The following is a 12,706-nucleotide window of genomic DNA, read 5'->3' as shown; positions in this document are numbered from 1 at the left end:
ACAAAATAACAATCAATGGTTTTATTCAATTGAGTGAATCTAAGATAAATACTATGATACAGACTTCTCTGAAGTAAATGAATCTTTGGCCAAAAATAATTATTTTTCTCAGTGAACGATTTGATTTTTTTTTGGCAGAAATACGTCACCGCTATATTAAAAATAGCTTAAAGTTTTTACTCCCCTAGAGTTCCTGGGTACCGACACTTCGCGTAATTATCGTGTCCAACTGTGTCCCCTACTCCTGAAGGCGACGAAAAAAGTTATATTGACTTCAGCATACAAGAGGACAATTCAAATTAATTCACTGACCCCAGTGTCATACCCCCCATTTTGACTTCCACCTCTATCCTGTTTAACCTCTTCATCCATCAGCCTATACAGTAGAGCCGGCGAAATAATACACTGGGATGAGCGGTGGGAGAGCGCGAGAACAATGTATAACCTCAAATTATTGGTTGCACAATTCACCAGTCATACTTTATATTATTAAATGAGGCGACAGAAGTGGGAGCATCCATATCTATCGTCATGCCTGATGTATAAATTTCTGTTACTTTCCGTTGAGACGTCGCCGAGGGATTTCCAGCTGAACTGAATCTCACTCCAGAATGGCTTTCCTTACACGAGTGATAAAGGCCGAGGTACGATAAAAATTTTTTTAACAATTCAGTTTGACAATCAGAATGCTTTTGGCAGGTGTTTGTTTTTCGTTCATTCTCGCAGTAGAAAGTCATTGTTTGTTTACACGTAAAACTCTAATTTCTATCCGTCATTTGAAAGGCCCAAAGGTGCAAAGTTTTTCGTGGAAAATTGTATTTTTTAAGAGATTTTATTACTGGTACATTGGAGGATTCTGTGATCCACAAGATGATGTGTAAATTGTGCAATTATTATTACATAATGTTTATTTGAAACTGGAGCTCTGAGATTTGTTTGTAGTTTCATCCTTATCATTTCCATGATTACATCACTCGTCATAAAAATAATTACTGATAAGTCGATAATTAATTTAGTAATGGAACAATCAAAGCGTAAAAATTTCATTCTTTTTTTCCAGTATTGATTGTTCGGCTTGAGGCCAGATTTCCCGAGTTAACAGTCGAAAATAAACAGGAAATTGAAAACGCAATGTTTCAATTAGTCTATCGGTTTAAAATCACAATTACTCAAATATTTAATTCTTGATTCCTTTTTGTAAATGGAATATTGCCATCTTCCAGGAAAATATTTGGGCGGAAATGGCAAGAAGTGTAAAATAATAGTAAGATGGTGCTGGAGCGATGAGAATGAATTCAATTAATTAAGATATTCAGTTTTAGATTGATAGAGATGGATTGTGGGAGTATTATCTTACATTATAGGGGAGATTACTGACGCTTATGGAGCGGTTTCAACCGCAAAATTTCGTAGCAGTGGTGTATGAACTACGATGGTGAACGTGCTTGTTGTTAAGACATTACCGTGGATTACGGGAATTCGCGTAGTAAAACGGTTTGCGATTTTCGAAGGCCTCGGAAATTCTCTAAAATCCATTTTTACATTCTTCGCTTTTTCCTCACGAAATTTCACGATTGAATCCACTTCACAAGCGTCAACAATCTCCCCTATAATCGTTGCTATTATCGGCGAAATCTATCGATGAAAAAGATTTCTTACGTCAGGCTACGGGAACTGCAACCGATACAGCAGGTTTTGAAATTTTTCGATTGTTTAATTCTCCTCGATTCTTTTATATTTTGCTGAATCGTATTGCATTCAGCCATATCAGTTGATCAATTATCTACGGGGCAGGTAACTGAAATCTCTTTTACCGACACTTTCAAAAATTCAAATAATTTGATTCCAGTTTAGTTGTAGATCTACATTTCAATATTTAGTGTGTAATTGATTTTTTTCAGACACCGCAGTGAATGATATATTTTAATATGTTTAAATACCAGAATAAAACACTCGATAGTTTAGATTTTCGAGTTCTTGTACGTATTAAGGTATTAAATTTGCGGTATCAGTTTATACACCACCGCTGATATCCCCCTACATTTCTAGTCAGGGCGAAAAAAAGCCAAAGACCCCTCTCATTTAGTCCCGCCTATACCTAAGAACTAGAAAACAATCCACTTATATTCCAGCGATAGAGTTTCTACAACTATAAAAATGAAAAATAATTAACAGAAAGTAGCGATTCCATTAAAAAAATCTATTTGACGATTTGGCCAAGAATATATCGTAAATATCATAAATATTTATCTCTTTTAAAAAATCTGATATACAAGAAAATTGGGCAGTGAATCGAAAATTTCCATTTCCTTATGTTTAATGAAGCCTGCAAAATATATTCAAGTATTTTTTTTGTCCCCATTTTCAGGCGTCCTTCGTGAGGTCTTATGTCAGTGCAGCTCCTACCGTGAATATGTATTTAGACGGACAGTTCGTAAAATCAGAAGCCACAGAATTCACAGACGTTCATGATCCAGCAACCAACGAACTCATCGCTCGCACTCCGAAATCAACGAAGAAGGAAATGGAGAGAGCAGTGGCAAGTGCAAAACAGGCCTATGAAAAGTGGCGTAATTCTAGTGTTTTAACGAGACAGGGATTGATGCTAAAGTATCAAGCACTTATTCGGGAACACTTTCACGAAATAGCTTCGAATTTGGTGAAGGAAAATGGCAAAACCATGGCCGATGCTGAAGGAGATGTTCTCCGCGGTCTTCAGGTAGTGGATTATTGTGCGGCAATTCCTACTCTTCAAATGGGAGAATCTACACCTGATATTGCTACAGATATGGACATCATCTCCTACAGGATACCTCTGGGTGTAACTGCGTCAATCGCTCCATTCAATTTTCCAGCTATGATTCCACTCTGGTCTTTTCCAATTTCTGTTGCCTGTGGAAATGCTGCAATTTTGAAACCTTCTGAAAGAGTTCCAGGAGCTTCTATGATCCTGGCTGACTTATTCACCAAAGCTGGAGCGCCTCCAGGTCTTCTAAATATTATTCATGGACAGCATGAAGCTGTAGACTTCATATGTGAACATTCCGATATAAAAGCCGTGTCTTTTGTTGGCTCTGATCCTGCTGTAAGTGTTCGACAATTATTTCACAGCTTGAAAATGCATTTCAACGCGTAATTTTCCTAGTAATTTGTTTTCCAGTAGATTTTTTTTCGTCTATAGCTCTGTTATTAATTAAATTTTAGGGGAAACACATTTATAAAAAGGCATCAGCTCATGGAAAGCGTGTTCAATGCAACATGGCAGCTAAAAATCACTGTGTAGTAATGCCAGATGCCAATAAGAACAAAACAATTTCTCAAATTGTTGGCGCAGCATTTGGTGCAGCAGGTCAACGCTGTATGGCTCTCTCAGTCGCTGTATTCGTAGGAAAATCGAAGCACTGGATTCCTGAGATCGTCAAAGCAGCTGAAATGCTCAAAGTTAACGCTGGACACGTTCCTCACACAGATTTGGGTCCTGTGATATCACCACAGTCCAAACAGAGAATTCTGGAGCTTGTTGATTCTGGAATTAAGGATGGCGCTAAAATTGATCTCGATGGACGTCAAATTGTCGTACCAGGCTATGAAAAGGGAAATTTTGTTGGACCAACTGTATTATCTGACGTTCAGGTGAATCAACTACCTTAATTACCTAATTAACATTTTTTTCTTCTCCACAAGCTGCATGTAATTTACACTAGATTTTATATTGAAGTCGCTGTCTTTTCAGTGATGATGAGTATTAGTGCAAATGAGGCTTTGGGGAGAAAGAGAATAGAGGGCTTGAGGCGTTGTTTAACAACTCTTGTGGTATATCAATGGTATACACGCACTTGTTCTAATGCTAAATTTGCTCTATTCTGTCTGAACTGAAATAAAATTCTACTCTTAATGATCAGAATCAATATGTTAGGGTATCTTGAATTTCTGAGATTGAATCTACGTGCGTCAGCCACTCGAACCACACGAATAACTTCATTTTATCAATTTGTTTATTATTTTAGACTCATATGAGATGTTACACCGAGGAAATATTCGGCCCTGTTCTTCTTTGTATGTTTGCTCCAACCTTAGACGATGCTATCTCCATTATAAATAGAAATCCCTACGGAAACGGGAGTGCAATATTCACAACAAATGGTGCAACAGCAAGAAGTTACATTCATAGGATTGAAACAGGTCAAGTAGGCGTCAACGTACCCATTCCAGTTCCCTTGCCCATGTTCAGCTTCACAGGGAATAAAGGCTCGTTTTTAGGGGATAATCATTTCTACGGAAAACACGTAAGACTTATCAATTAATTAATGAACAGATATTAAGTTGAATGCGACTAATTATTCTCATCTTTTTATCAGGGAATTAACTTCCATACACAGACTAAGACCATTACACAGTTATGGAGAGCTGTAGACGCAACAGACATCGCATCGTCAACAGCAATGCCGACGATGCAATGAAAAAATATGAAATCTAAAACATTCTCTGGTTGTCGTCAGTAAAATACACTGTCAAACACGATACTTATGTAAATGGAAGAAACAAGAACGAAGAAATGAAATACATCCTCAGGAATCAATCATGTTTTGTTATCTGATTACACAGGGACTTGGGACTTACCTTTATATTATCAATACTGGAGTATATTCATAATTGATGACAATTTTTTGCAGGATTTGTACTGAATATTTTGCCCTTTTTGAGCTCATTCCTCATTTCATTCGAATCATTTCAATTATTTCAATAATTTATTTGGTTAATTATTGGTTAGTAGAAAGTCTGCAACATAGAAGTCACTAGTTACAAATGCCCTGTTGACATGAGGGTTCCGCCGATGAAACACAGAGGTCACTACTTACATTATTTATTTAATAATAAATGAAAACTAGCAATACAATTTAAGAACAGCACAAATGGATACAGACCTGGTGCATACGATAGAATTAGTTCATTTTGCGTAAAACAATCACTCATTGGCTATTACATAGGAATTCAGAGTATTAAACTTCCGGAGTTTGACGATACCCCTCCTGCCCTATTAATCAGTGACCAACTTCAAGGGGTATCTGAATTTATTTTAGACGAATTCACAAAAATGATATGAGAGTATTGGTCATAATTACGAAAATACACAGAACAATTACGAAAATTGAAAAAAAATCGTGTTTAATTAAATTTTTCGTAAAAATTTGACACAAAATATTGATGAATTTCCTCCGGGGTGAAAAGTGTTGATCGTCGTATTTGTTGCGGATCTCCCTACAGCGCAGGCGCGAATTTAAACAGACCAATGAAATGCTTTGATTTGTACTGGTGGGAACACTCCAGAAGCAAGGTTTCCCATGAGAGGGGCGTATAAAGCGTTTGCAATCGACGGCCATTTTGTGGTTATACGGGATCCCGGACAGTCGACGCCGGTGTCGTTATTTCTCCGTGACAGTGGCTCACCGTTTGCGGATAACCACGTACCCCGATAACGTGCAAAAGACCCATAACTCGAGGTGAGAACCCGACAGTGGCGGAGGTAGTGAAAAAAAAAGTTATATTCCACATCGATTAAACCGAAAATTATAGGGTTCCAGATTTTCATTAAAAACAGAAGAAAAAAATAACGAACTCAAAGTATTCGGATATTTCCGAATAAAAGGTGAAATTGACTGAATAATCGTAATTGCAGATATAATTTTGTTGACGGTAAAATGGCGGATCTACAGGGAACACCGGTGAGCCAGGACGCCCTGTCCGTTGGTCAACTGGAGCTGGGAAATAATCCAAACGCACTGGCGTTACGCAGGCCTTTTGATCCAGTTGCACATGATCTTGATGCTACTTTCCGTCTGACGCGTTTTGCTGATTTAAAAGGATGAGGGTGTAAAGTCCCTCAGGAGGTACTTGGTAAACTCCTTGAGGGACTACAAGCTGATGATGGTAGTGCACAGGATCATGAGCATGCACACTTCATGCACATGGCCATTCCCAGAATTGGTAATTTTTTTTTATTCATTTAGTATTCACTTTCTGTGGGATGGAAAATCAATCTTTCCGCAATTTTTTAAACCGGTTTCCTTTTGTTAATCTGGGGAAATCTAATGAGTGTTAAATATCCTAAATCTTAATCAGGCACGTTCCTTACTATGTTCATTGGTTTGATTTTTTTGGACGTGTTTTTGGTGAAAATTGTAGTAAATATGATATGAAATGAGTGGAAAAACTGTAAATTTTTTGTTATTTCTTTAAATGCAAAATATTGTTAGAATAATTGGGGTACAACTGTTGCCGCAGCCGGGCTTGAACAATATGGCGGCCATATCAACTCCCGCCAATGGCTTCTCAATACAATTTTTCAAAAATTGATGACCTTTTCTTACCGACTTTGAAACCACAAAAAAAATCTCAATTTATTTTTTTTATCTTCATTATTTTTAGGGATTGGCATGGACTCCTCCGTAACGCCACTTCGGCATGGTGGACTTAGTTTGGTGCAAACCACAGACTTCTTCTACCCTCTAGTCGATGATCCTTACATGATGGGTAAGTAGAACTCTCGAAGAGAGCAGACACACCACTATTAAATACAGGACAAATTTTTGCGGACTATTTGACTAACTAAACTTGGTCCGTTTTACCATAGTTAATGCCATAGTGACTGATCTCACATCTTGAGAATCGCTTGCTAAAAAATGTTGGCACACTGAGTTTGATATTGTGCCTAGAAAATACAGCTCGTCTTCAAGGAAAAATGCCCAAACTACTTGGATATTCCTAAAGTGTTCATGTAATATGAGATATGTAATATTTACAGACCAAAAACGTTTCAAGGAACAACTGGAGAAGGTAGGAGTTGCAATTGTTGTTAATCCTTGCAGGTAAATGGAAGGGGTCCATTCCGAGAATTGGATGTAAATGTCAATAATGGTCATTAACTTGAAAAGACGGCGTTTTACTCAACTAGGGATCGTAAATAAAAACCAGGATGTAACACAACAAATAACCAGAGAAGAAAAATTAAAATCGAATTAAGATGCATTTTAGAAATTTACGGAAACGAAATCAAGGAAGGAACATCCTCGGATTCAGCCAATTAGTTAAAAATTTCTGAGTTAATGGTCTTCTGTTTCTTAATTAGTCAGTTGTAATGAATCACCTGTTTAGAATCAATTGTAGCTCATTAACAAATGGATAAAGATACTGGACGAACTGGGCCAGTGGGACCGCACGTGCGTAAGATTCCAAATTCAACTCGAAGTCGAGTAAAATGCGAGATCTAACTATTTCCAGATCTCGATAATCATAGTCATATACTCAATCGATTCGAGAAGATGTAAAAAAAATAATTACAAAAATGAACGAAGGATTTTTGAATTTAACTGTGTGTGGACGTACGTTTGACGGATTTGTAAAAATTTCTGTGAAATAATTTTTTTCCGAACAGGTAAAATTGCTTGTGCCAATGTCTTAAGCGATCTATACGCAATGGGTGTGACAGAGTGTGATAACATGTTAATGCTACTTGGTGTAAGCACGAAGATGACCGAGAAAGAACGGGATGTTGTTGTGCCACTCATCATGAGGGGATTCAAAGATTCTGCCCTGGAAGCTGGGACCACTGTAACAGGTGGACAAACGGTTGTGAATCCCTGGTGCACTATTGGTGGAGTCGCCTCCACAGTTTGTCAGCCTAACGAGTACATTGTGTACGTCTCATCGAATTTCTTTAGTAAATTCTAGTATTTTTTTCTAGGATTTATTCCTAAACTCTAGTATCTCATACATACAATATTAAGGTTATTTCGCTTGATGATGGTGAGTGACTGATATTCAATTGAAGGTATTAATTATTTATCACCTCACAGCCCAGATAATGCTGTTGTGGGAGACGTTTTGGTTCTTACAAAACCTCTGGGGACTCAGGTTGCAGTGAATGCACATCAGTGGTTAGATCAACCGGATCGTTGGAACAGAATTAAACTTGTCGTCAGTGAGGACGATGTCAGAAAGGCCTATCAACGAGCTATGGACAGTATGGCAAGACTCAACAGAATAGGTAATTTCCATTGTTTATAAATTATTTGCGCAAACTGGCAAGTCGTTCTAGATTTATGATTTCAGTGCTTCCAAGGTGAAGTAGTCAAATAAAATAAATTCAAGCTAGACATTTCCGTCCTGACGTCCGGAAAAAAAATCTTTTGAGCCCTGGATGTGATGGGATATATGTTCGTTATGAATAATCCAATACTCTATTTGTTTTTCTAGCTGCCCGCTTAATGCACAAATACAACGCTCACGGGGCAACAGATGTTACAGGGTTTGGCCTGTTGGGTCATGCCCAGAATCTAGCGAAACACCAAAAGAATGAAGTGTCCTTCGTGATTCACAATCTACCTGTGATAGCAAAAATGGCAGCAGTGGCAAAGGCCTGTGGCAACATGTTCCAACTGCTTCAGGGTCACTCAGCAGAGACCAGTGGAGGTCTACTGATATGTTTACCACGTGAACAAGCTGCAGCATATTGCAAAGACATTGAAAAGCAGGAAGGGTATCAAGCCTGGATCATTGGAATTGTCGAGAAGGGAAATCGCACTGCTCGTATCATTGATAAACCGCGAGTTATCGAAGTCCCTGCAAAAGAAAAAGATGGAGAACTTTGGTAACGTCAATGTTTCTCTGACAAAATCTATAATAATTCTGAAATTGCCATTTCGTTGATCCATGTCCAGTTCACATCAATCAGAAGCTCAATTCACAAAATTTTAACAGAAGAAGTTTCAGAAAAAATTGACAGATCAATAGGAACTAACTGAATTGCAATCAAGTCTGATTTCAATTGTATAAAGTTATCACATCAACTTGTCACTTGTTTTTTACAAATCTAGATTTAATATTGTTTGAACTTTCTGTTTAAAAAAACAATAAGACTTTTTTTTGCTATTCTCTACGACATAATGCTTTTATTCTTTTATTAAAAATGCATTTTTTCCGTGTTAAGTACTCTAATTCAGTTCGATTATGATAGTTCAGATTAGTCATTTGTATATGGATTCTTTCAAAAGTAGCATTCTCGAAATGTGAAGTACAGTAGAGCTAAAATGTTCATTCCATTTTTTTTGACAAATATGTTTCGAATGAAGGGATTCGAGAGGAGAAAAATTATTTTTATTAGAAAGTCTTTCCATAAGGATATGGCTCATTGTCGACGGCATTGATAATTACTAATTATCGTAAGAGTAAAGAAGAATAAAAATCAATAGATTTTTTTAAGAGTCCAGAACATTTATCTCATTGAAAGCAATATTTGTAGAATAATGAAGGAATTCGGGCTGATCAATCCCGTTTTTTGTCACTCAAGTAAGGAGAAGTTGCCACAAAGTTGGGTACCAAGTTGGCTTCGTAACATAACTGATGAGTACCAATGAAAGCAAAAATCATTAAATCGATAATTCATTATCGAATTTCAAGTCTGTCAGGACGATAGAGAAAAACAAATAAAAGCCAATGGTGAAGATAACAGAGATAACATTTCATTATAAAAATGTATAATTTTTATGAAAATAATCGAAACCATTTATTCTACTCCTCATCACCTCGAACGCAAACAATCAAACAGAAAAGTGTTAAATTTGACATTATAAATCGTGATCTGTATAAAATCATTTCATGCAATGTTCGAGGCCTTCTCACAGTTCCAAATTTTGTTTTATTGATGAGGAAATGATGGAATGATCTGATGTTGAATAAATGTATTATCTTTTCATACAAAAATAAAATGCTACTTTGTCAATACAAAATAATTCCTTGTACAGTTTCATTTTTCCATATTGTTTATTCCTAAAGTCCCCTTCCACGTGAAATATTCCATACTGAATGTGTCAACCCATGACTAATTCTCTTAAATATTTATAGCGTTTTACTTATCAATGCTAAAACAGTAGAGCTCGTAGCGTAGTAAAAAATTGAGTGAATACTTAATTAACTAGAATTTTCGTTGACGTCCTAATTATCTGATCAAGTGATACAATTGCATAAAGCCCATCTCCAATAATTCATTCGACCCATAAACAATTTAAATTGAATAATCAAATGGGTGACAAAGAAAAATCATTTTTTGGCACAACGAAAAATTTTGATTACGAAATAAATTGCAGGCTTACGTCACAGACGTTTGTGATTCGAGACGTTCGTTTTTGAAGGAACTCACAGCAGTCGCATTGGTATCAGCTCTGCGCCGCTCATTATCTTCAAGTCGAAGGTCGAAACAGCGTCAGAATGCAGCCGGCGTTACGTCTTGATCAATTCAAAGTTCAAAATTGATTCGTTAAGAGTTGTTCAACCCTTCAGTGTGAGGACCGGGCATTTTCAAGCGACGACCGTTTATATCACGTATTTTATATGGTTAAGGGCGAGTACGAGAGAGCAGAGATAAATCTCTGAGTGAGAGAGCTGATTTGAAGTTAATCACCAATTGTTCTCTCTTACTCTTGTGGATTTGCCTATCTCCTGGAGGTTTACTTTAAATGAGATTCAACTGAACCCTCAACCAGCACTCTCGTATTCGCTCTGATAATGCCTCTCATTGATAATAGAAATATGAGGGGTTTTATGTTTATCGGTATTCTCTCGATTGCACAGTGGAGTTGGCATCACTTCTTTTGAGATATCAACACGATGGTCAAAGTACACACATCTTTGGTACACCCTAAGGCATTTAGAAGTGTTATTCTGGGTGCACCAGCTTCCGGTAAAGGCACAGTGTCTTCCAGGATAGTCAATTATTTTGGAATTACTCACATTTCTAGCGGAGATAAATTGAGAGATCATGTGGCTCGTCAAACAGGTACTGAAGATTCAGAAAATTCAAATATTTTTATATTCACAAATGAGAACACATGGTAATTGTTCGTTTCTCGATTTTTAAATTTAGAAATGGGAAAACGGGTGAAGAAATATATGGATGAAGGCAGTTTTGTGCCGGATGATGTTATGATTGAATTTATTCACCAGGAATTGACGTCTGTGGGCAATAAAAATATTCTGCTCGATGGTAAGGTGCAATAATAAAAACTTTTCTCATTTTTTTGCTAAAAAAATGCTGTTAACTAATCGCATCGACACAAGCTCTGTGTAGTGGAGGTGATGAGTCACATTTTGACGATTAGCAATTTAAATATTGCAATCAATAATTGAACATTTGTTATATTGTTGATTTCAATTTGTAAGAATGACGTCAAAATAAATGCTTTTCATACTTGGTAACCTCACTCTGCCAGGGTACGACGAAATTAGATAGGAAACGATTCGAAAAAATTATTTTTTATTTTTAAAAATACGTAAGCTTTCCCGGAAATCGAACTACGAATTCCTCTATTGATTAATTGCTCGGGATTTAAAGTGCATGCAGAAATAGCAAAAATATTATTTTCCTGATCTATCCATAGACGTCTAACACATAGACTGCGCGTTCCCCGTGCCACCTCTCTATCGGAAAATTAATGAAACGAACAGAGAGAGTTCTGTTTGTCGTGCTCCCTATCTCTGTCTAACGGTATCATAGGGGTGGGGGCCACACACGTCAGTGATTGGTAAATTGTAGCTGAGTAGTGGGGGGAGGCAACGGAGACGCGGAAAAAATTCAAACGCAGGTAAATTAAAGAGGAAGCGAGATTAAAAATTTAATTTTTATAAAAGATTTGTTCCGAATAAGAAATCACTAGGGATCCGCCTTCCGGATTAATTGGGGCAATTTCCCCTCCAAGTAATTTATTTCGTAACTTCGATAAGGAGAGGAAGAATTAAATTACTCGGGTGATGACAGATATGTTTTGAGATAGTTTGTGAAGGGGAGACTATAATGATACTCAATTTGAATTTTGTTTACCAGGATTTCCTCGGACAGTGACACAAGCTCAGAAACTTCAGCAACTGCACCCAATGAACCACGTCCTAAACTTGGTGGTGCCGCACTCAATTATAATAGAAAGAGTGAAAAATCGATGGGTTCATCTGCCGAGTGGACGAGTCTACAACGTTGGGTTCAACGATCCCAAAGTTTCGGTAAATTTTCGTCATTAGGGTTCAGTAAAATCAGCAATTTATAACTTTAGAATAATTTATTAGATATCACTAGCCAACATAACGGAATGATTCAATGACATAAGACTCCCAATGAATCAATGGGATAAATCCCCAATCAATAATAAATTTAAGAGAAATGGCATTAGTTGTCAAATGAGTAATATTGACAACAAATAAAATTGTAAGGGAAAAACAATATTATTAGGCGATCACTGCCAACTTCCTGTCAAAAATTGATGAACAAAAAATGATCACATTGGTTTTCTTTGGCGTTATTTCCTTCTATTCACTGACGTACTCATACATTTATTGCTTTGACTGCTCAGGGGAGAGATGATGTAACGGGTGAGCCACTGAGCCAAAGAATCGACGACAAACCAGAGGTGGTAGCAAAGAGGCTGACTGATTACGTCACAAAAACGGAGAAGGTTATAGAATATTATCGGCAGCTGGGAATTCTCAATGAATTTAAGGGCAATACAACCGACGAAATGTGGCCAAAAATAAGAGACTTTGTAAATCAATGTATTTATGAAAATAAATAGAAAAATAATAATTCATGAGACTGTTTGTATTCAATCCTGAGGTTCTGCCTCGAAGCTTTTTTTTGTTATATAAGCATTTTGTGATATACGGA

The 12,706-nt window shown here is 37.0% G+C and overlaps 3 protein-coding genes across 8 annotated transcripts; all 3 read left to right on the top strand.

Moving 5' to 3' along the window:
* Positions 1-405: 405 nt before the first annotated feature.
* Positions 406-4,580, top strand: LOC135162303 (probable methylmalonate-semialdehyde/malonate-semialdehyde dehydrogenase [acylating], mitochondrial). The gene is made up of 5 exons (XM_064120617.1): positions 406-644; positions 2,369-3,085; positions 3,205-3,633; positions 4,008-4,286; positions 4,359-4,580. The coding sequence occupies exons 1-5, from the start codon at positions 612-614 to the stop codon at positions 4,458-4,460; spliced, it is 1,560 nt and encodes a 519-aa protein (XP_063976687.1). The 5' UTR covers positions 406-611; the 3' UTR covers positions 4,461-4,580.
* Positions 4,581-5,354: 774 nt separating this feature from the next.
* Sps1 (Selenophosphate synthetase 1) lies at positions 5,355-9,788 on the top strand. Of its 4 annotated transcripts, none has more exons than XM_064120643.1 (6): positions 5,355-5,501; positions 5,678-5,985; positions 6,427-6,531; positions 7,433-7,694; positions 7,854-8,044; positions 8,254-9,788. In XM_064120643.1, the coding sequence occupies exons 2-6, from the start codon at positions 5,700-5,702 to the stop codon at positions 8,649-8,651; spliced, it is 1,242 nt and encodes a 413-aa protein (XP_063976713.1). In that variant the 5' UTR covers positions 5,355-5,501; positions 5,678-5,699; the 3' UTR covers positions 8,652-9,788. The 4 variants fall into 4 exon arrangements, with proteins under 4 accessions (XP_063976713.1, XP_063976714.1, XP_063976715.1 ...); XM_064120644.1 differs by having other exon boundaries at positions 5,394-5,524; XM_064120645.1 differs by lacking the exon at positions 5,355-5,501 and adding an exon at positions 5,507-5,622.
* Positions 9,789-9,856: 68 nt separating this feature from the next.
* Positions 9,857-12,632, top strand: LOC135162327 (GTP:AMP phosphotransferase AK3, mitochondrial). Of its 3 annotated transcripts, none has more exons than XM_064120673.1 (5): positions 9,866-10,336; positions 10,627-10,831; positions 10,919-11,038; positions 11,876-12,048; positions 12,396-12,632. In XM_064120673.1, the coding sequence occupies exons 2-5, from the start codon at positions 10,663-10,665 to the stop codon at positions 12,612-12,614; spliced, it is 681 nt and encodes a 226-aa protein (XP_063976743.1). In that variant the 5' UTR covers positions 9,866-10,336; positions 10,627-10,662; the 3' UTR covers positions 12,615-12,632. The 3 variants fall into 3 exon arrangements, with proteins under 3 accessions (XP_063976744.1, XP_063976743.1, XP_063976742.1); XM_064120672.1 differs by having other exon boundaries at positions 9,866-10,377; XM_064120674.1 differs by lacking the exon at positions 10,919-11,038 and having other exon boundaries at positions 9,857-10,377.
* Positions 12,633-12,706: the final 74 nt, after the last annotated feature.

The sequence above is a fragment of the Diachasmimorpha longicaudata genome, chromosome 5 (genome assembly GCF_034640455.1).
Source record: "Diachasmimorpha longicaudata isolate KC_UGA_2023 chromosome 5, iyDiaLong2, whole genome shotgun sequence".
In the NCBI taxonomy this organism is placed as follows: Eukaryota; Metazoa; Arthropoda; class Insecta; order Hymenoptera; family Braconidae; genus Diachasmimorpha; species Diachasmimorpha longicaudata.
Note: the sequence above shows the minus strand (reverse complement) of the source record. Positions and strands in the feature narration are given on the sequence as shown.